The 19,461-nt window shown below is 29.2% G+C and overlaps 4 protein-coding genes across 5 annotated transcripts; 3 read left to right on the top strand and 1 right to left on the bottom strand.

Moving 5' to 3' along the window:
• Positions 1 to 602: 602 nt before the first annotated feature.
• LOC127150188 (V-type proton ATPase subunit a2-like) lies at positions 603 to 2,922 on the bottom strand. Of its 2 annotated transcripts, none has more exons than XR_007822228.1 (4): positions 2,573 to 2,922; positions 1,411 to 1,533; positions 1,208 to 1,338; positions 603 to 1,004 (listed from the first exon to the last, which is right to left on the bottom strand). XR_007822228.1 is itself a non-coding variant. In XM_051087263.1 (4 exons), exons 2-4 carry the CDS (start codon positions 1,513 to 1,515, stop codon positions 849 to 851), a joined length of 369 nt encoding a protein of 122 aa, XP_050943220.1. In that variant the 5' UTR covers positions 1,516 to 1,533; positions 2,573 to 2,907; the 3' UTR covers positions 603 to 848. The 2 variants fall into 2 exon arrangements, 1 of the variants encoding a protein (XP_050943220.1); XM_051087263.1 differs by having other exon boundaries at positions 1,208 to 1,315; positions 2,573 to 2,907.
• A 1,468-nt stretch (positions 2,923 to 4,390) lies between these two features.
• LOC103494436 (B3 domain-containing transcription factor VRN1-like) lies at positions 4,391 to 7,043 on the top strand. The gene is made up of 4 exons (XM_008455604.3): positions 4,391 to 4,523; positions 5,554 to 6,113; positions 6,287 to 6,425; positions 6,519 to 7,043. Exons 2-4 carry the CDS (start codon positions 5,557 to 5,559, stop codon positions 6,771 to 6,773), a joined length of 951 nt encoding a protein of 316 aa, XP_008453826.2. The 5' UTR covers positions 4,391 to 4,523; positions 5,554 to 5,556; the 3' UTR covers positions 6,774 to 7,043.
• Positions 7,044 to 8,219: 1,176 nt separating this feature from the next.
• LOC103494435 (uncharacterized) lies at positions 8,220 to 11,446 on the top strand. Its single transcript, XM_008455603.3, has 3 exons — positions 8,220 to 8,642; positions 9,775 to 9,971; positions 10,795 to 11,446. The coding sequence occupies exons 1-3, from the start codon at positions 8,544 to 8,546 to the stop codon at positions 11,153 to 11,155; spliced, it is 657 nt and encodes a 218-aa protein (XP_008453825.1). The 5' UTR covers positions 8,220 to 8,543; the 3' UTR covers positions 11,156 to 11,446.
• A 5,517-nt stretch (positions 11,447 to 16,963) lies between these two features.
• Positions 16,964 to 18,833, top strand: LOC103494869 (probable polygalacturonase At3g15720). The gene is made up of 8 exons (XM_051088129.1): positions 16,964 to 17,095; positions 17,226 to 17,363; positions 17,468 to 17,641; positions 17,737 to 17,944; positions 18,022 to 18,103; positions 18,189 to 18,297; positions 18,385 to 18,501; positions 18,600 to 18,833. The coding sequence occupies exons 1-8, from the start codon at positions 16,964 to 16,966 to the stop codon at positions 18,831 to 18,833; spliced, it is 1,194 nt and encodes a 397-aa protein (XP_050944086.1).
• Positions 18,834 to 19,461: the final 628 nt, after the last annotated feature.

Below are 19,461 nucleotides of genomic sequence, written 5' to 3'. Positions count from 1 at the left end.
TCCAAATATTTATTTTTTTTCTATGTTTTTTTTATTATTTTTACTATCTATTTTTTAATTCATCATTTTCTTTTGTTTTTTGTTCTTAATTTTTAAATACTTTGAATATTTTGTCAATATGTTTACATATACATTTACATATACGGATTTGCAAATGTTTATCTCTAAGCCAAATATACTTCGCCTTGACATCAATGAAAGAAATCATGACGACGTCAATGAAGAATACGATTGTTCAGTTTGTGAAATAAAGATGAATGAAGAACATGATTGAATTGAACATCTTTTTGCTTAGTTAATATTACATTGTCTCGAAAAAGTTATTAACTTATTTAAATGTTGTTGTTGAAATCAATTATTATTTTTATGGTTATGTATTTATATTTCAAAATATTTGTACTTTTGAAATTGAATTGTAAAAAAAAATAATATACAAAATGAAATTAATGTTTAGTTTGAAGAAACTAAAAAATTAATAATTTCAATATAACGTTGATTTTAAAATATATTTTTGAAAAAAAGATTCAAAATATATATGTTTGTTTATGAAATTAGTTCATAATGTTAAATAGTTTTTAATGATAATTTGACCCAAGTATTAATAGAGTACAAACCAAACATAATTTTGCATATAGACATAGGGGTGTAATTGGGTCGGGTCGGGTCGGGTTTTCTTCAAAACCGACCCGACCCGAAATGTACGGTTGATTCTGAAACCCGACCCGACCCGACCCAACCCACATTCCGGTTGGGCCGATTGGGTCGGGTCGGGTCGGGTCTTTTTTTTTTTTTTTTTTTTTTTTTTTTTTTTTTTTTTTTTTTTTTTTTTTTTTTTTTCTCCTCCTTCCTTAGCACTTATCTAAGAAGTTATATAAGATAGATCCTACAACTGACTGATGTAATAATAAGGGAGTGTCAATATATCCTTCCCCGTTTTGCTGCACTTCCAGTTCTCTTTGATGAGCTGCAGCTATGCTTTGAGCTAGATGAAAAAACTCACCAACCTGAAAGCATAAAATAGTTATAAGCCATCTTCTGCCGACTGCAAATTACTAAGTTCAAGTAATTGCGAACAAATTGACAAAATCCAAGCCGCTTTATTGATCACAGATTATAAGACGACTTCAATGTAGAAGTAAGCAACATTACTAAAGAGTAAAGACTGACAGAATTTTAGTAACTTTTTATCAATAGAAACATTCCACACCTTCTCAAGCACCAGCTTGTATTCCAATAGCTCACTATAATTGCGTTGTAACTTCTCGTTGTTGTCCTTTATCTCTAACAGCTCTACTTCAAATTCTCCAAGTTTAACCTGCCAAAGGCGAGGAAAGGCTACTGGATTTAAATCGTTAGAGAGAGAGAGAGAGAGATAGAAAAATAAAGAAAGAAGAAAAAGAATCCAACTACCTCCAAATTATCCAGATCAAAATCAGGAGTCCCTAAAGAATGGGATGATGGTGATAAACCAGCCCTTGCCATTTGCTCCTTGAAAAATCGTAGCTTCCGAGCCATTTCCCCACATCTTTTAATCTGCTTGGTAAAAGTAGCAGGCAAACAAACACCATCAAACCAAGCATAAGATATTTTGTTTACAAAAACTGCACATAACTGCTGTCAATTAAATATTAACCGAAAATAGGAAACAAGAAATGAGACCAAAAGCACGGATATACCGCACTACACTTGCTACATCAAGGTCGTCTTTACTTATTACAAAGTGAAGGATTAAAAGTTTCATTTCACAGTATAACTGATTAGGGAAGGGAGCTAATTCAGAAAACTGACGGTATGTCTGCTAAAATTTTTGAAGTTCTCTAAGCCATTGGAAAGATCTCCTCAACAGATGAACGTAATGGTACTACATAAAATCTTAAATTAAACTGCCTTCACCTTTATGCCACAGATACAGTTGCAACTACAATACATCAGTAAAGCCCATTATCAACTATGGGATGAAGTCTTGTGTAATTTTTAAGTATAGTAGTATTTAATGGCTTCTCTAGACCATGGAGCTACTAACAGATTAATATATAGTATTTGGATTAACATAGTTTGAGAAGTGGGAAATTAGTTATTATAATTTGGGGGAATTGAGGATTGTGCTGTGTTTATAAAGATGAGAAAGAAAGGAATTGAAAAGGGTTTAATTTGATTCTTGAGTGGAAATGGAAACTGTGGGATGAAGGTGTTTGAATGTTCAAAATTGAAAGGAATGGACGTAGATGCTTCTCAATTTAGCCTTTGCCGTCTTTCCATTTGCTTTCCTTTTCTTTCCTTTAATCACGTTTGTTTACCTTTTCCAGTGCTTCGGTCACTATTTTGTTTTCTTCTTACCTAATTTAATTTCTCTCTTTCTCTTCTTCTCAATCACCAACACTCCAAACCCTATATTTTTTAAATAAAACATTTCCAGTACCGAGCCCTTCTCTCCCTCAAAACCTCCATTACCGCCGACCCCAAATCCAAAATAATACAAGACAAGCTATAATTTAAAAATTAAAGAGATGATAATAAGGAGAAAGGGACAGACAGAAAGATAAAGCAATATATGGGTCAGTGTGGAACTTACAGGCGATGACGATGGAGTGGCGAAGTGATGAAGACGAAGAGATGCCGACGCCGATGAACACGAAGAGATAGATGCCGACGCTGATGCAGACGAAGAGGTAGATGCCGACGCCAAACGATGGAACAAAATGGTTTTTGAACTTTGGAGGAGGAGAGGAAATGCTGAAGACTGAAGAAGAATCGAAGAGGAGAGGAAATGAATATTGACCTAATCGGGTATTTTAAACCCGACCCGACCCGAACCGAATTAAATCGGGTCGGTTCGGTCCAGTAACATTGTTGTTACTAACCGATCCAACCCGAACCGAACCGAATCGGGTCGGGTCGGGTCATCGGGTCGGGTCGGTTTTTTTCACCCCTATATAGACATTTATAAAAAGGTCAAAAGCAAACATTTAAGTGTTTAGATTTTAAACTCATTTTACAAAAAATATTTTTTTAAAAATGTATTCTTGAAAATACATCTTTTTCATGGACAATCTAAACGGACCCTTTATATAGTTAGACGTGATTATTAAGGTATTGTATGATATTCGTCCAAACGAAACGTTTAAGACCATTATAAATATAGCAATCAACATAAAATATGAAAAGATATAACATAGAATAATTACAAATATAACAAATTTTATATCAAAATTTCCATCTTATTAGAAAATTTTTGTTAAAAATTTGATTATTCGCGCCTTAAATTAATACTGGTTGTAATTAAGAGAATATTTACTAAAAACAAGAAGAATAAAATGTCCCAAAGTGGCGTTATAAGTTGGGCTTAAATAAGGGGCAAGGCCCATAATAGCTAATGGGTCGAGAGAATTGCAATTAGGGATGGACATTGTAATTGTAAAAGAAAAAAAAAAGAGAATTGTTATGGACTGATGAGTTGGATAAGTTTTACTATATTTTGTAAATAATTTTAATGGTTTTCTATTTTGAAAATGTCTAAAAACACTTCATAAAAAAGATGTAATTAAAGGGTATTAAACAACTAAACTAATGCTGATATGATAATAGGATAGAGCAAAAAAAAAAAAAAAAGTATTTAAACTAACATGTGATTAATCATTCTAAGCCCTCCAAATATGATATTGTATGAGAAAATAAATATACAATATTCCAATAAATCAGACAACAAATTTGAGTATGATCAACTACACATAATACATATATCTCATAAAAAATAACTATATACCGTGTATTTGCACCCAAGCAAAAGCTAAAACCGTATAATAGCTTCCATGCTAAGGTAAGTGGTTCGAACTATATGGCTTCCGATCTATAATTATTGTATTAGTATGAGATTTCAATCTCATTCCACCTATCTTCTTCTATAACTATAGAAAGATACTCAACTAAGAAATTGTTGAAGAAGATTCAATTGTGTTGAGAAGTCTTTTTTCACAGCAACCAGATGTTAATGATGACAATTAATCTAACAATGTTTTCAAAAAAAATTTCAAAATATATTTCTCAACATAGATATTTGAATCCATGCACGAGTGCTTTTCTAGAAACACTTTACAAACGACTATATTAATGTCTTATTTTAAATAATATAATTTGATGTTTGGGGTTCCCATAATCCGTACTTTTCATTACACGTTTCGAATTTAGGGTTACAATTTCCTAATATAATAAATCTAATACTTTTCTAACTTAATGTTAATAAAAGGAAAAAAAAGAAAAAACGTTTAATACTTTCCGATTCCCCAAAATCTAAGCTGAGTAGTCTTTCTTATTTCTTTCGTAATCTGTCCTTTCCTCTACTCTGTTTTCTCTGAAAAACGAAAATCAAAGCGTTTTTCCGACGTTCCATGGAAGAAAAAAGTAGCCGACAGCGGCAGAGTGGGCTCAAGCGCCACCACCGGCGGTTTCTTGAACCCGAAGAAACTAATAGTTCCTTGCAGTTTTTCAAGATAATTCTCCCCTCTTCCGTTCGTGAAGAAAAGCTGGTAGTGTTCACATATTTACTGCTTCTTTTTTTTTTTTTTTTCTTTCCCATTTTTGGAAGAAATGCTAACAAGAACAAGTTAGACTCTGTTTGTGGATTGCTCTGAAGCATTCTTGTTTTCTTTATACTGAAAACTTGAGAAAGTAAAAGTAAGATCTTGTTGTTAGTTTTCTGTTAGTATGTTTTCTTCCTTCAAAACTTTTGGGCGATAACTATTTCAACTTCGTTCCTTTTGTTTTTTTTCTGTTTCTTAAATTTCGTTTTTTAATTTTTGTTTATTAAAAACAAAAACTTGTAATCGATTTTGTTTTCGGTTTTTAACAAATAAAATGTATTTTTTTAACTGTTTTTTTTCAATTTTTTTCTGGTTAAAAACAATTTATTAATGGGGCATTTTTAAAAAATATTAAAAATCGAAACCATTTACCAATAGAGAGTAAAATTCATAAACTCAAATTTATTAATTTTTTTTTCTATATTTTATAAATGTTTCATTTGTTTTTCTCTCCACCATAATTTTCCTTTATTTATTATTGAAAAAAGTTAGTTGTGGAACACATTTTTTTAAAATTAATTTTAGAAACAAAATGCAAATGACACACTTTTTCTTTAATTAATTTTCAGAAACAAAAAGCATATGAGTTACCAAACTGAACCTCAATTAATAGTTTTTATTTATTTATTTACTTATTAAAGAAGGTTTTTATCTTTGTCAAAAGAAACACTTGAATTACTAATAATGTTCAGAAAACAAACACATATCCTTTTTTTTTATTCTATTTATTATTATTATTTCCTTCAAAAACTTGATTAACTTTTGAAACCAATAGTAGATAAAGAGTATTATAAGCTTAATTACTGTAAACTGAAAACAAAAAATCAAATAATTATTTGCGACTGTATATATATACTCTTGATTTTTCAAAGTAATTTTGAAATAATACAACCACCGTAGTGTAGTATCAATAGTATGCTTAGATTAATATGACTAAGTTATGTTTATTAATATAAATCTCTCTTTTGCTTTACAGAAAATGCCCAGTAAGTTGATTAAGATGCTTGGCAAAGAATTATCTTCTAATGTTTTTCTTACTGTTCCAAACGGTGGTGTTTGGGAAGTGGGATTAGAGAAATCCAATGGCAAAATATGGTTTAATGATAATTGGAACAAGTTTATTGATTATTACTCTATAGATTATGGTTTCTTATTGCTCTTCAAATATGAGGGAAATTCCAGCTTCCATGTTCTTATTTTTGACACAACCACTTTTGAGATTCAATATCCACACCATGATGGAATGAAGCTTGGAAATGAAGTCGAGAAATCTGACTCTGTTATCTCAATCTCTTCCTCTCGTGACTGTTCTGATCGATTCGACGACGACGATGATGAATGCCGATATGAACTGCATACTACGAAGAGAGCTCGTACAAATTTGGGGTTCAATTTGATGAAGTCGCCTAGCGTAGAAGCTCAATGTAAATCCAAAATAAAGTTGGAAAGTTGCGACCGCGAGTTCAAGAGCAAAAGGTGTAAAGTTGAGGACTGTATAGCAGTTGAAGATATTGATGTTGTGAAAAATCATCGAAGGTAAGTTGTTCTATTCACTTACATGTGGCCCCCTGTCACTTTTATCGTGTACAAAATAATTACAAACCACACTTTTAATCGCTCAAAATTAATTTTACAAACTTAATTAATGTCTATTGTCGGGGTTGCGAGTATACAGTTGATCGACGAGAACTATTTTTCTTGATTTACAGAAGAAAGCTGGCTTCAAAAACTCGGTCATCGAGAGGATGGCAGAAGGCGATCCGTCGAGCGAAGAAAATGATGATCAAGACTAAAAATCCATCATTCATGTTGATCATAGAGGAGAGAAACATAAAGAAGCGTTATGCGGTGAAGCTCTATACTCTTTTTACAAGTTGTTTAAGTTAAGAATACATTATAGCAAAAGAAAACTGTCTTACCATCTCCATGGTTGTGTGACAGTACATTCCTTCAAGTTTTGGCAAAAAGTATCTGGGCAGGGAGGATGAAATCATCGAAATTCAAGGAAGTTCTTCGAAGCGGGGAAGATGGGAAATACAGTGCAAAGGTTGGTGGGCGAAGCGAATGGGAGTAGGATGGAGTGTGTTTTGCAAGGAAAGCAATTTGAGAGTTGGAGATGTGGTTGTGTTTGAGCTTGTCAAGAGGAGCAAGAACAGAGTGATGAAATTCACTGTGTTTCCATCAGTTGCAGTTTGAAGCAAAACATGGAAGTGATTATTGAAATTTGAGGTTTTGGGTGTATATACTTCAAAAAATGTAGGGTATGGTTTTGGGAGCTTACTGTCTCAACACATTTGCTCATATTACATATTAGCGTCGTAGAAAATTGTATTTTGACGGAACGCTTCTAGATGCAAGGTGATACGTGAAGGAAGAAGGAAGTGAGAAATTTTTCGATCCTTTTGACTTCAATAGCAAAATTTTAAAACTTTAATTATATTTTAGAATCGTATCTGTTTCTATCGATATCGGTTTCATAATCACAGTTCATTTTGATTAAATTTTAAAACTAAAACAAGTTTTAAATATTATTTTTCATGATTGATCGACAAAGAGACATTAAAACACTAGTCTAACACGTTATAGTTATATAATATTCATATGGATTGGTTGTTAGGTCAATTGGAGTCTATAGTTTGGTCTCCTGTGAATGATGTTCTTCACCCCAATATACCTACGTTGTGACGTATTAGCCTATTAAAACATCATCTGGTTGATTGATTGGTCTTGTGGGCTTTCTAGGAGGGAGGTTTTGACTATGATATGGATGATTTTTTGGTTGGATATGCCAAATTGCTGAGGCGAACACTTACTTTTTGTTAGATAAGCTCATGTGATGGCTTTCGAAGAAGGAAAAAAGGAAGTGGTCAAAATTAATTTATGATCATTAAAAGTCTTCAACGCCAATTGCGCAAAGCCTTCCTTAGTTATAAAGAGAATATTTGAAAATTTGCATAGAAAGCCAATACTAAAAAATACAACTTATTTCATCTTATCTTTCTATAAAAGAAAAGTTTGATTTTACATTATAATTTCAAACTAAAACAATATTAAAACTAAAATAATTTGCATTCCAACTGTTCTAATTAGATCATTATCATAACGTTATTGCTTCCAAATTATTTATTTATTTGGTTTTTTTAGAAACATTAATTTCCATGGCTCTTTTTTTTTCTTTTCTAAAATATTATTCTCCATCACTGTATTTAATCATATTAGGCATGGGAATTAAATATAAAGTTCAAATAAGTACAAACCCCAACACAAAAAAGTACAAAACCAAGACAAGACAAGATTTATACTTCCGATTAGTTTGTTTTGTTTTTTTCGAAATAATTGGATTAGCTTTGTTTGTCAACATCATCTGGGTTTTTAAAATATAATATATTTGCTATACAAAAATGTTAAAACTTTGTAATTTAACAAAAATTAACATCCAAACATTGAGTTTAATATAAGATGATCACCTATTTAATAATTAATTTTTTACTAATTATCTTTTTAACACACAAATATTATAGAATTAGGTGATCGGGTTACTTGAACACTAGTAATTAAATAAGCATTTTTAATACCAACTAAAGACTTATTGAGGAAGGCAAAATTAAATAGCGAAGTACTTCTTCGTTTCTCTTAGTTTGAACTCAAAGGTCAGTTTTCAGTTTCAAGATCTGTAGGCGCAGTGATCAGAGGTAAAACGGCGTCGTTTACTGTCAAACGCCACATCTTCCTCGCTACTACAATCCAAATTCCAAGTACTTTATGTCCTTCATTCATTCATAGTACGCAACGTCAAATTTTCAGCGCCTGTCATTTTCCCCTCAACAAACTTCTTCTACTTTCTTCCTTCTCCTTCCCCGCCATTGAAATACTCGTCCTTAATCCCAAGCTCCACTCAAAACTCTCTTCCTTTCTCTCTCTCTCTTTTTTTTTTTTCTTTTTTCTTCCAGTTAATACTCGCTGGAGATGGAGAGGAAGGCGGCTCTGGTGGTGAAATTTGTGGTTGCTTTTTTAGGGATTGTGATGATCGCCACTGGCTTCGCCGCTGAAGCCACAAGAACTAAGGTGAAGATTCAATTAATTATTACTTTTTGATTGGGGTTTTTTTTCTTCTGGTTGGCTAATGAGATATTCTGTTGGAAGAACAGTTTCGAAGTAGAGTTCGTTTCAAATTTGGTTTTTAATATGGTTGAATTTGATTAGAAATTATATAAAAAGAAGTTGTTGGTGAAATTTAAATACAGTTCGATTTGGATCGGATTTTCTTCTTTTTATCATTACTTGTTTCCCAAGCCCTATTAGAGAAAGGTAATTTGATTAGACTGATTGATTGGGAAAGGTAAATTGATTAACTGATTGATTGGGGCCTGGGGGTGTTATTATATCTAATCATTTCTTCTTTTTTTTTCTCTTCAGTTTTTTGGTTTTTTGTGTGCGCGCGTGTGTGTTTTTTTTTTCTTTTAACTTTTTAGTTTAGTAATAATTGAGAATGATGATTTGAGTCGGCAGATGTGAATGTACTTTTCCTCTAATTTCAAGTAATTTGTAAGAGTCGGTTTGTTAATGGTTTTGTTTTTAATTTTCCATTTTTAGAGTTGACAAAGTTAACGAAAGTTTATTTTGTTGGGTGTTAAAATATAGTTTGTGTCTGAAACTCATATAATGACATAATATCTAATTTGGTTCTTAAAATTTGGAAGAATTTTTCATTTTAATCCCTTGAGTTTTTACAAGTTACCGATTTTGTCCATGATTTCTTTGACGATACATTTGATGAAACAGAGAAAGTACTTGGATTAAGGAAATAATAGTTCAATTGGGGCAGATTAATAATCAACTAATGAAATTAAATCTGATTAGGGCATGCTTGATAGTGATTTTAAAACAACCACACTTTAAATCTTTCAAAATCAGTTTAATGGTTGCTTTCAAACTTTGACCAGGAATTTTCATACAATCAAATTTTAGAAGTACTTTTAAGCATGCCTTTGTTGGTAACAGTTCTTTTGAGACTTATGATTATGAGTCCATACTTTTTTATCACTATAAGAGAATTTTTCACTTGAACTGAAATTTCATCACCATTGGCTTCTTTCTATTTCCCTATATGTATGTTGATTTTGGTAACAGTTCTTTTGAGTTTAATGTGGGATCGAAGCTTTTAAAAGTTTGACACATCAATTTTTTCATTTGACAGGGGAAACAAGTCACTAGAGTTGCTCCTGATGTGTGCAAATATCCCCGAAGTCCTGCGATGGGCCTTGGTTTTACAGCCGCTCTATCGCTTTTGTTTGCTCAAATAACGATAAAGGCTTCGACGGGATGCGTTTGCTGCATTAGAGGTCCTCGGCCTCCTAAATGGAGAACAGCTGTGATCTGCTTTACCGTTTCGTGGTACTTTTCGACCTTTCCTTTCTCATCCTAGTTTGCATTTAGTTTATGGTTTGCAGTGTTTCTGTTACATCATGAGATGAATTCAATTGAAATCAGAAGGGTTCTTGCGTTTTGGTTTTCTCAAGCGTATAAAGAAATTTTGAACTCGATTAGTCAAATTAAAGGTTATTTTATTGTGGTCGATCGATCAATCTTCTGGCCAGGTTCTTGATGGCCCAACTTTATGTGACGATATTGTTTGTGCTAATATGATTTTCTTTATTTATGCTTTAAAAACAGTTCCACGTTCTTGTTATCATCTTTTTGGCTTTTTCTGCCTTGTTAATTCGTTATGGTTTTTGTTACTCTTGTTTTTATCGAACATCTTAACCAAGAGAAGAGACTTTCTGATGTGACCTGATCATGATCATCATAGTGGAAATGATCGATCTATTGTTTTGGGGAAACGTTTTACTTTACCACTAAAAGAACGATCTATGCCTTTAATTCCTAATGAAAATCGAACAAACGTAGATTTTCATTGTACTCTGTTTTACTCCCATCATCACGCCTTTGTCATGTTGTGTTTGTTAACCATCGTGGGCTTAGTTAGTAGTAAACGAAAAACATGAGTTTGAGATATATGATGACCACCTATCTAGAATTTAATATCAGAGTTCTCGACATACAAATATTGTAGGCTCATGTAGGTTTTTTTCGTAAAGTTAGTTGAAGTGCCATAAGCCATAAATAAATTAACAAATATGATGCAAGACCTATTTTGAGCCTCGAATTTTCCTTCCCTTTCTTTGTACCTACATCCTCAGTTCAATATCTTCTGCAGGATTACATATGTGATAGCATTCCTCCTGTTCCTCACCGGTGCTGCACTGAACAACGGACGGGACCAACAACGCAACTACCTCGGTAACTACGAGTGCTATGTTCTAAAACCTGGAGTTTTTTCTTTCGCCACCATCGTAGGTGTTGCAAGTTTAACTCTGGGAATGTCCTACTTCCTCATATTGAACTCTGCAAAGAATGACCCTTCTACTGTGTGGGGCCATCCTTCCGTTCCTCCTCAACCAAACATCGCAATGGCACAACCCCAGTTCCCAAACCCTCCTCCACCTCCACCTCCACAGAGAACTACCGACCCTGTATTCGTTCACGAAGACACGTACATGAGACGACAATTCACGTGATCGGAAAATGTAGGTCGACACCAAATGCGTTTAAGGAACAACCGTGTAACTCATACCACTTTTGATTGATGTTATCTTTTTAAACCAGGGATTGAAGGTGCACAAATATATATTTTGGCTCTAGAAAATAGTTGTTTTGGAGCTGTATAGGCTCTCTTTCATAGAATTGATTTTGTGAAAGGTGTCATTTTATTTCCATTTGATCCATGGGGAGTGAATAAATTGTAATGTAATATAATGTATATCCACTGTTGATTTGTTGTGGGAAGCAGCTGTTTCATACTTTTTTTTTTTTTTTGACTTTGTTTATATAATTTAACTCCCGTCCTTCTCAATAAATATCAATAAATATCAATTGAGCTATGCTTTTTAATCTTATAGTTTTTTTCAATTTTTATTTTTAAAACAATGTATTCTCAAGTTAATTTTATCATGTTAAACTATATACTTTTTCGTTATTAATGCATACTATCATGTTACTTGAGCTTTCCAAATCATTTTAGGAACCATTTTGAAACAATGTATTTTCTAATACTACGTATTAATTAAGAGAAATGATTGTATTATATTGAATCAAACCAATTGATCATATAGGATAAATTAAAAGGGAATTGTTATAGATATCACAAAGGAAAGAACTATTTGCAAAATATCTAAATTAACTAAAGAGGGTTGGATGAATTTTGTAAATAACTCAAAATTTTACTATTTGAAGATGCTCCTAAATCAAAATTTTATGGTAAAGATGGGTTAAATTGAAATTTTGTGCTCCTTACAAATTCTATTTATTTATTTATTCTTTTACCTTTTGCGTGGTGATTTGAACTTATGACTTATTATTTTATTTGGAAAGACCAAATATTTATTTTGATCGAATGATTAATTAATAGTCTTTTTTTGAGAAAAATCCTCCCATTTTTGGGCATATTTTAGGCATTATAATACATTTAAAGTTTTAAACCAAAATACAGAATTCTACAAGTATATATATGGATATTGCTTCTTTCATGCCTATAAGTTTTTTCATTTTTTTGAAAAAATTTCAGACAATAAGTTAATCAAATCTTAATTATACTCTATTAATTTTTCTTTTCTAATCATCTCCCATGTTTCCAAAATTTAAATTCTTAAATAAAATGGTCTTTTTCAAACCCTATAATAAAAAACTTGATTCTTACCAATTTTACCATTTCTCTGCTCTCTATTGACTCACAAAATTCATTCTTTATCTTCATTTATATAGTTCTAATAGTATATTTTGTTATAAGTAATGATTGTATTGCCATTAACAATGGATCTTCAAATATTAATATCATAGGTGTTACTTATGGCTAGACCATGGCATAAGGTAAAAAGGATAATTAATATATAACATAAAAATCATTTTTTTAAATCAAGTCACAAACTTCGATAAACTTTTCTTATAGAAAAAATAGTACTCATTTTCATCCTTCATTCCTTTACACATATACATACATAGATACATACGTACATGTACATACATATATATAATTTTTGTTTATTTGAACATATATAGCATTGAGAGGAGAAGATAAACAATATAATTTAGTTGAAAATATCTACGTGAGCAATTGCTTCTTCGAGGGAGCTCAAAATGGAGCGAGGATCAAGACTTGGGATGATATAATTAGTTTTAAATTAATTTATAATACTATGTTTTATTCAATATACATAAAAAAAAAAAAGTTATATTTTTTTGTTGAACATAATTACAAGTGGACATGCATATGCAAAAAATATCACATTCGAAAATATAACACTCATGAACACCAAAAACTTGATTATTATCAATCAATATTATATCTCATAAGAAAAGATAAATAATTCGTCAACCTATTAATTAATCAACAAAAATAAAGCGATATATTTATATAAGAAGATTATCATAATTTGCCTTATTTTAGCATTTGAATACAAAACCAAAATTTTTAAAAGCAATTGATCCATTTATATATGAGTGTTTGCTTTTATCCATAATTTAACTAAATTCCAATCAAATATTCCATCCAATTTCCCAAATTTCCATTCGTAATTAAATACTTGAAAAAATATGTTGCTTTTTAATTATTAAAAATTAAACATTAATTTCCCATTTTACCTCTTTAATGTTTTCTATATTTAAACAATGCCACACCCCTCCTTTTTAACCATACTTCAAATCTTCTTCTATCTTGTTTTAGTCGTCATTATTCTTTTCTACCTAATTAAGTTAGTCAATTTAGAATAATAATAAATAAAGTATTTTATTTTCAACTTCATTATAACTATAAAAATAAAATAAGGAAATAATTAAAATGTTAAATTTATGATATAGTTATTTTTAACAAAAAGAAATAATCATTAATTATTACTTAAATCTAAAGATTATATTAAATGATCCTAACTAATTCTATGCCTTAAAACACATATTTTCAAACAAAAATTTTCTAAACAATATGATATATATATATATATATATATATATATATATATATATTACTTAAATTCATTCCATTACTCTTAATTAGCATATTGTACTCAGAAAAGAAAAAGAAAAACTTTTTTATGAAACAAATACAACGAAAATAATTAAGGTTTATATTTCTGCCACTAATTTAGACTAAATTAAATGACGTCAATCCCTTACCATATTAAACACAAAACAATTAGTTGAGAAATTATATACTCAATCAAATCACCTAAACTAAATAGTATTAAAAAAATTACCTAAGATAAATTCTCCAAACCATTAAAAAAATTACAAAATGCTAAAGTTTAGGTATTTGTTATTTGTTATCCATAATATGGATCAAGAATTCTTAATTAACTATGGTATATAGTTTCCTTTCCTATTCTTTTCATTGTGTATCTTTTTAATTAAACAATTATTAATTTCTCAAATTTCCCTCTTTGCATTCTCTATCATTCAAAGAATGGTGGATTCAATCATTTTTTACCAACAATAATCTTATGTTTTTGTTGTTGGTGATGATTGCATTGCCATTAACAATTGATCTAATTTGAATATTAATATTCTTTTATATAATATAAAACATCTAATCTTTATCTTTTTTAATCAAATCACATGACAATACTAAATTTTTCATATAAAAAATAGTACTCGTTTCATCCTTCATTCCTTTACCTACATATATACATACGTAGATACATACATACATATAATTTTTGTTTATTTAAATGTTGCATTGGGAGTTTAGGAGAAGATATACAATATAATGTAGTTGAAAATATTTATGTGAGCAATTGTTTCTTCAAGGGGAGTGAGTATCAACACTTGTGAGGTGATATGAATTAGTTTTTAATTAATTTATAATATTATGTTTTATTCAATATACATGACAAAAAGAGTCATATTCTTGTTGAACATAACTACGTGGATATGGATATGTAAAGAATACCACATTCGAAAAAATAATATTCATGGACATCAAAACTCGATTCGATAAATATTATACTTCTTTGACAAGTACATGAAAAAAATAAGATATAACAACAAATCAATTTTTTTTAATCTTATTTCTGTGTATATGTTTATGTATGTATTGATTTATTAATTCCAATTTATTAGGCATTAATCATAGAAGTGAGTGTATCTATTTAATAAATATTTAAACAATATGTATCTATTTCTTTAAACTTAAAAAATGATTTTATTTCGGTATTCAAGGATTAAAATTTAAAAATAAAAGAGTGATCAATAGAAATAATTTAGATATTATACTAAATTATTAAGAAAAAACCATTCAAACAAGACTAATTGAGATCTTATTTTTAATTTTGTTATTAATTATTGACTTGTAAAGGTTGAAATTAAGAAAAAAAAAAAAAAGAAATTTATCTCTACTCTTTAAAAATTTGAGTATATTTTTAAGTTGCCTATTTTATTTAATATATATGAATTACCAATTACGAGATTTATAGTTTTAATTGCTCAACTTTGTATTCCAAGAAAGAAAAGCATGAACTTCTATAAATTTGGACCAAACTTACCTAATTTACATACAATATATATAAGTTTGCACTTCAGTTTAACTATTTAAGAAAAAAAATATTAATTTAGGGACTAAATTGAAGGATGGATTTGATTGCAAACATTTGAAATTTATGATAAAATTCAACATTAGTGACCAAAAAAGGCAATGTCAAAATTAAAAGAAAAAAGAAAAGAAGATAATTTATCCATAAACTAAACAGTATTTAATTTTCATATTATTCATACTAAAGAAAAAAATAGGTCAACTATTCAATTAAAAATTAGCCTATTATAATTAATTGCAAATGTTATTTTCGACATAATCCTTTTTTTAAAACTTACCTTATTACAATTTGTTCATAAATTAGTCATTATTATTTCTTTTACGTAATTAAGCTTGTCAACTTTTAAATAATAATGCCTAAGAAACACAATTTTAATTTTGATTTGAGTTATATTCTAATAATAAAAGAATGCCACTTAGTTAAGTAATTAATAAATCTAAAAGTTTAACTATTGATTAGATAAAATTGAATATTACATAAATTCAAAAATTCTATTTCTAAATCTATACTCTAATCATATACTTTCTAAGCTTGAATTTTAGATATATTATTTTTCGACTCAAATTTTCTAAACATGCCCTCTAAATGTATTACTTTATGGATTATCAATTATACTAAAGAAATTATAATTAGCTTAAAAAAAATTAGTGAACAACATATATACAAAATGCAAAAAAGTAGATTGATTGATTTATATATGCATGGCCGTTTGCTTTATCAAGGCCATAATTTAACCAAATTCCAATAAAATATTTCATCTAATTTCTCAATTTTCCTTTCCTAAATACTTCAAAAATATTTTGATTTTCAATTGTTAAAAAATTAAAAATCAATGTCACATCCCTCATTTTTCACCATCCTTCAAATCAATTTGCATATTATATAATCATATCCAAGAAGTTAGATATTCATTTTAAATGTATATTTCAATTATGACATAGTCATTTTTAAGAATTTTCATTCGTTTTGTATATATGTTATTAGTCATTATTATTCTTTTCTACATAATTAAATTAGTCAATTTAAAACAACAATAAATAAAGTATTTTATTTTCAACTTATAGCTATAAAAGTAAAATAAAGAAATAATTAAAACTTTAAATTTATGACATAATCATTTTTAACAAAAAAGAAACAAACATTAATTAATAATATTAAATCCTAGCTTCTTTAATCTCTACGCTTTAAAACACATATTTTCAAACAAATTTTTTCTAAACGTACAAACTACTAACACAAATATATTATATAAATATTTGATTACTTAAACTCATTCTACTTACTCTTAATTGGCATATTGTACTAAAAAAGAAAAAAAAAATCTCATTCAAGAAACAAATACAACAAAATAAGGTTTGTATTTCTACAATTAGTTTGGACTAAGATAAATTACCTCAATTCCTTACCATATATATATACACACAAACAATTAGTTGAGCAATAATATATAGTAAATCAAATCACCTAAATTAAATAGATTAAAAAAACTACCTAAAATAAATGCAAACGATTAAAAAAAATTACAAAATACTAATATGGATAAAGAATTCTAATTATTAGTTTCCTTTCCTATTCTTTTCATTAATTATTTTTTAATTAAAAAATCATTAATTTCTCAAATTTCCCTCCTTGCATTCTCTATTTAAAGAATGCTGTATTCAGTCATTTCTCACAACATTCAAATTTTGAGTACGGATCTCTCATTTCTCTATCTTTCTACTCTCCAAATTCTTCATTTTTACCATAGAAATGAAGCTTCTTTTAGCTGCAATTCTCACATACTCCATTGCCATTCTAAGCTCACGGACCGTATTGAGTTCATCTGATTTCAATGTTCTTGATTACGGTGCAATTGGAAATGGCAAAACGGATGATTCAAAAGTGAGAATTTAATTTACCTACATTGGGAATTCTATTCATTTTTATAAAAATAATTTCTGTTGTTTAGTTATTATAATTATCAATAATCTTATAATGATTTGGTTTTCTTTGTATTTTTCTTTACGATAAGGCATTTTTGAAAGCTTGGAATGATGTGTGTGGAGCAACACAAGATAGTCCAACATTACATGTACCCGATGGAAAAACTTACCTATTGAGCCCTCTCAAATTTCAGGGTCCTTGCAAGTCCAACCAAGTCATTTTTGATGTAATTTACCTTACTCTACATTTACAATAAATTTGAATAGTACTGATCATATCACTTGTTTTTAGTAATAACTATGTGTGTGTGTTTTTAATATATGTATATAGCTTGGAGGAACCCTAATGGCTCCAACCAAGGATGAATGGCCAAATGATGGTAAAAGTAAATGGGTCCAATTTGTTGACGTAGAAGGATTGAATGTACAAGGAGGTGGAAGATTTGATGGTCAAGGCTCTTGTTGGTGGAAAGGATGTGATCATAAACAATGTAAACGACCAACGGTGTGTTTTTGAAAATCTTGGGTTTGATGGTTTAATATTAATTTATAATATTGATAATAATATAATAACAATTATGATGTGTGTGATTTTTTTAGGCTTTGTTTTTCCACAATTGCAACGGTCTTCAAATGAATGGAATGAAGCATGTCAACAGTGCCAAGAATCATATCTCTATAAATTTATGCAATGATGTTATTTTCTCACACCTTCATATTAGTGCACCCGAGGATAGTCCTAACACGGATGGGATTGATATTTCTCAATCAACAAATATTTTTATCCAAGATTCTTTTATAGGAACAGGTAATATATAATGTCATATTGTTATTATTTGTTGAAATTGATATAGTTTAATCCTTAGCTACACATTAATAATGTAGGTGATGATTGTGTTGCTATTAATAATGGATCTTCCAATATCAATATAAACACTATCACTTGTGGCCCTGGTCATGGCATAAGGTAATCTCTTTATATTTTTCAAAACTTTAATTTTATTAAAGTTTTTTTTACTAATTTTTTATTTCAAATAAAAATATCAATGTAGCATTGGAAGCTTAGGAAAAGATGGTGAGTATAACGTGGTTGAAAATGTGCATGTAAGCAATTGCCTCCTACGCAACACTCAAAATGGAATTAGAATCAAGACTTGGGAGGTGAGATTATTTATTTTTAATTTTACTTGCATACAATATGTAATATAAATGAATAATACTCAATATTTCTTTGGAATGTAATTTCAGGGTGGATACGGATATGCAAAGAACATTACATTCGAAAAAATAACATTGAAGAATTCAAAAAATCCAATCATTATTGATCAATATTATACCTCTTACGCATACTCAAGAAAAATCAAGGTATATATATATTATGTGTGTGTGTGTGTGTAAGAAAATAATTTCTTTTCTCTTTACTTTGTTACATTTTGTTCATATATATATTTTTTAATTTTTAGGGAATGGACATAAAAGTAAGTGATGTGACTTATCGTGAAGTGAATGGAACATCAGCAAATGAAGAAGCAATTACATTTAACTGCTCCCAAGCTCGTTGCTCAAATATTATATTGGACAATGTGAACATAAAAATGACAAATCCGGGAGAAGAAGCCAAAGCTGTTTGTCAAAATGTTGATGGAAAAGTTTTGTCTGCTGTTCCACCAGTGTCTTGCTTATCAAAATCTCATTAAATTTTTTAGATGTATTTTGGTAAAATGATGGGTTGTAATAGGGAAGATAGGATTATTTAGTGTTCCTTCTCCTAGCTACTAAGTCTATCTAGCAATGTTATTTTAAATTTTGAAAGTTTAAGAGTACTCTTTAAATCTTTTTCTTCTATTTTTGTTGCATAATTCTTCCCCACTCTCACTTGAATTCCCAAAAGAAAAAACTAAGGAAATAAACCCTTATAACGTAATCACATAATTTTCATCAATTACTTAAATATTAATTACGAAACTTTACTAATTCCATATTAATCTTATTGCATGTTTTGTATTGAAAAATAAATTAATTTTTTTATTTGATATTAGGTAAATAGTTCTCTTCAAAAAAAAAAAAAAAAAAAAAGAAAAGAAAAATAAATGAACAAGAAATTGTAGTTGAGGATACACCCAATTCTTTTTCTTTAAAATTTGTCATTTTTTTATATATATACACACACATAAAAAAGACATTTTTTTTTCAAACCTATAAACTTCTTTTAAAACATAATAGGTTTTAAATTTATCTATACTATACATATCTTTAAGAAAAAAGCTTTTATCTATTTATATATTTTTAGTTTGTTGGCTTTTATTTTCTTTTGAGTGGAACAAT

This window comes from Cucumis melo, chromosome 7, assembly GCF_025177605.1.
Source record: "Cucumis melo cultivar AY chromosome 7, USDA_Cmelo_AY_1.0, whole genome shotgun sequence".
Classification (NCBI taxonomy): Eukaryota; Viridiplantae; Streptophyta; class Magnoliopsida; order Cucurbitales; family Cucurbitaceae; genus Cucumis; species Cucumis melo.
Note: the sequence above shows the minus strand (reverse complement) of the source record. Positions and strands in the feature narration are given on the sequence as shown.

Excerpts from the sequence above, each read along its gene's own strand:
- LOC127150188 (XM_051087263.1), bottom strand. The coding sequence starts at position 1,515 with ATGGCTCGGAAGCTACGATTTTTCAAGGAGCAAATGGCAAGGGCTGGT. Across the intron at positions 1,316-1,410 it reads TTGATCTGGATAATTTGGAG|GTTAAACTTGGAGAATTTGA; the intron begins GTAGTTGGATTC and ends CGCCTTTGGCAG. Across the intron at positions 1,005-1,207 it reads ACAAGCTGGTGCTTGAGAAG|GTTGGTGAGTTTTTTCATCT; the intron begins GTGTGGAATGTT and ends TTATGCTTTCAG.
- LOC103494436 (XM_008455604.3), top strand. The coding sequence starts at position 5,557 with ATGCCCAGTAAGTTGATTAAGATGCTTGGCAAAGAATTATCTTCTAAT. Across the intron at positions 6,114-6,286 it reads GTTGTGAAAAATCATCGAAG|AAGAAAGCTGGCTTCAAAAA; the intron begins GTAAGTTGTTCT and ends CTTGATTTACAG. Across the intron at positions 6,426-6,518 it reads ACATAAAGAAGCGTTATGCG|TACATTCCTTCAAGTTTTGG; the intron begins GTGAAGCTCTAT and ends GTTGTGTGACAG.
- LOC103494869 (XM_051088129.1), top strand. The coding sequence starts at position 16,964 with ATGAAGCTTCTTTTAGCTGCAATTCTCACATACTCCATTGCCATTCTA. Across the intron at positions 17,096-17,225 it reads GCAAAACGGATGATTCAAAA|GCATTTTTGAAAGCTTGGAA; the intron begins GTGAGAATTTAA and ends CTTTACGATAAG. Across the intron at positions 18,104-18,188 it reads GGCCCTGGTCATGGCATAAG|CATTGGAAGCTTAGGAAAAG; the intron begins GTAATCTCTTTA and ends ATATCAATGTAG.
- LOC103494435 (XM_008455603.3), top strand. The coding sequence starts at position 8,544 with ATGGAGAGGAAGGCGGCTCTGGTGGTGAAATTTGTGGTTGCTTTTTTA. Across the intron at positions 8,643-9,774 it reads CTGAAGCCACAAGAACTAAG|GGGAAACAAGTCACTAGAGT; the intron begins GTGAAGATTCAA and ends TTCATTTGACAG. Across the intron at positions 9,972-10,794 it reads ATCTGCTTTACCGTTTCGTG|GATTACATATGTGATAGCAT; the intron begins GTACTTTTCGAC and ends TATCTTCTGCAG.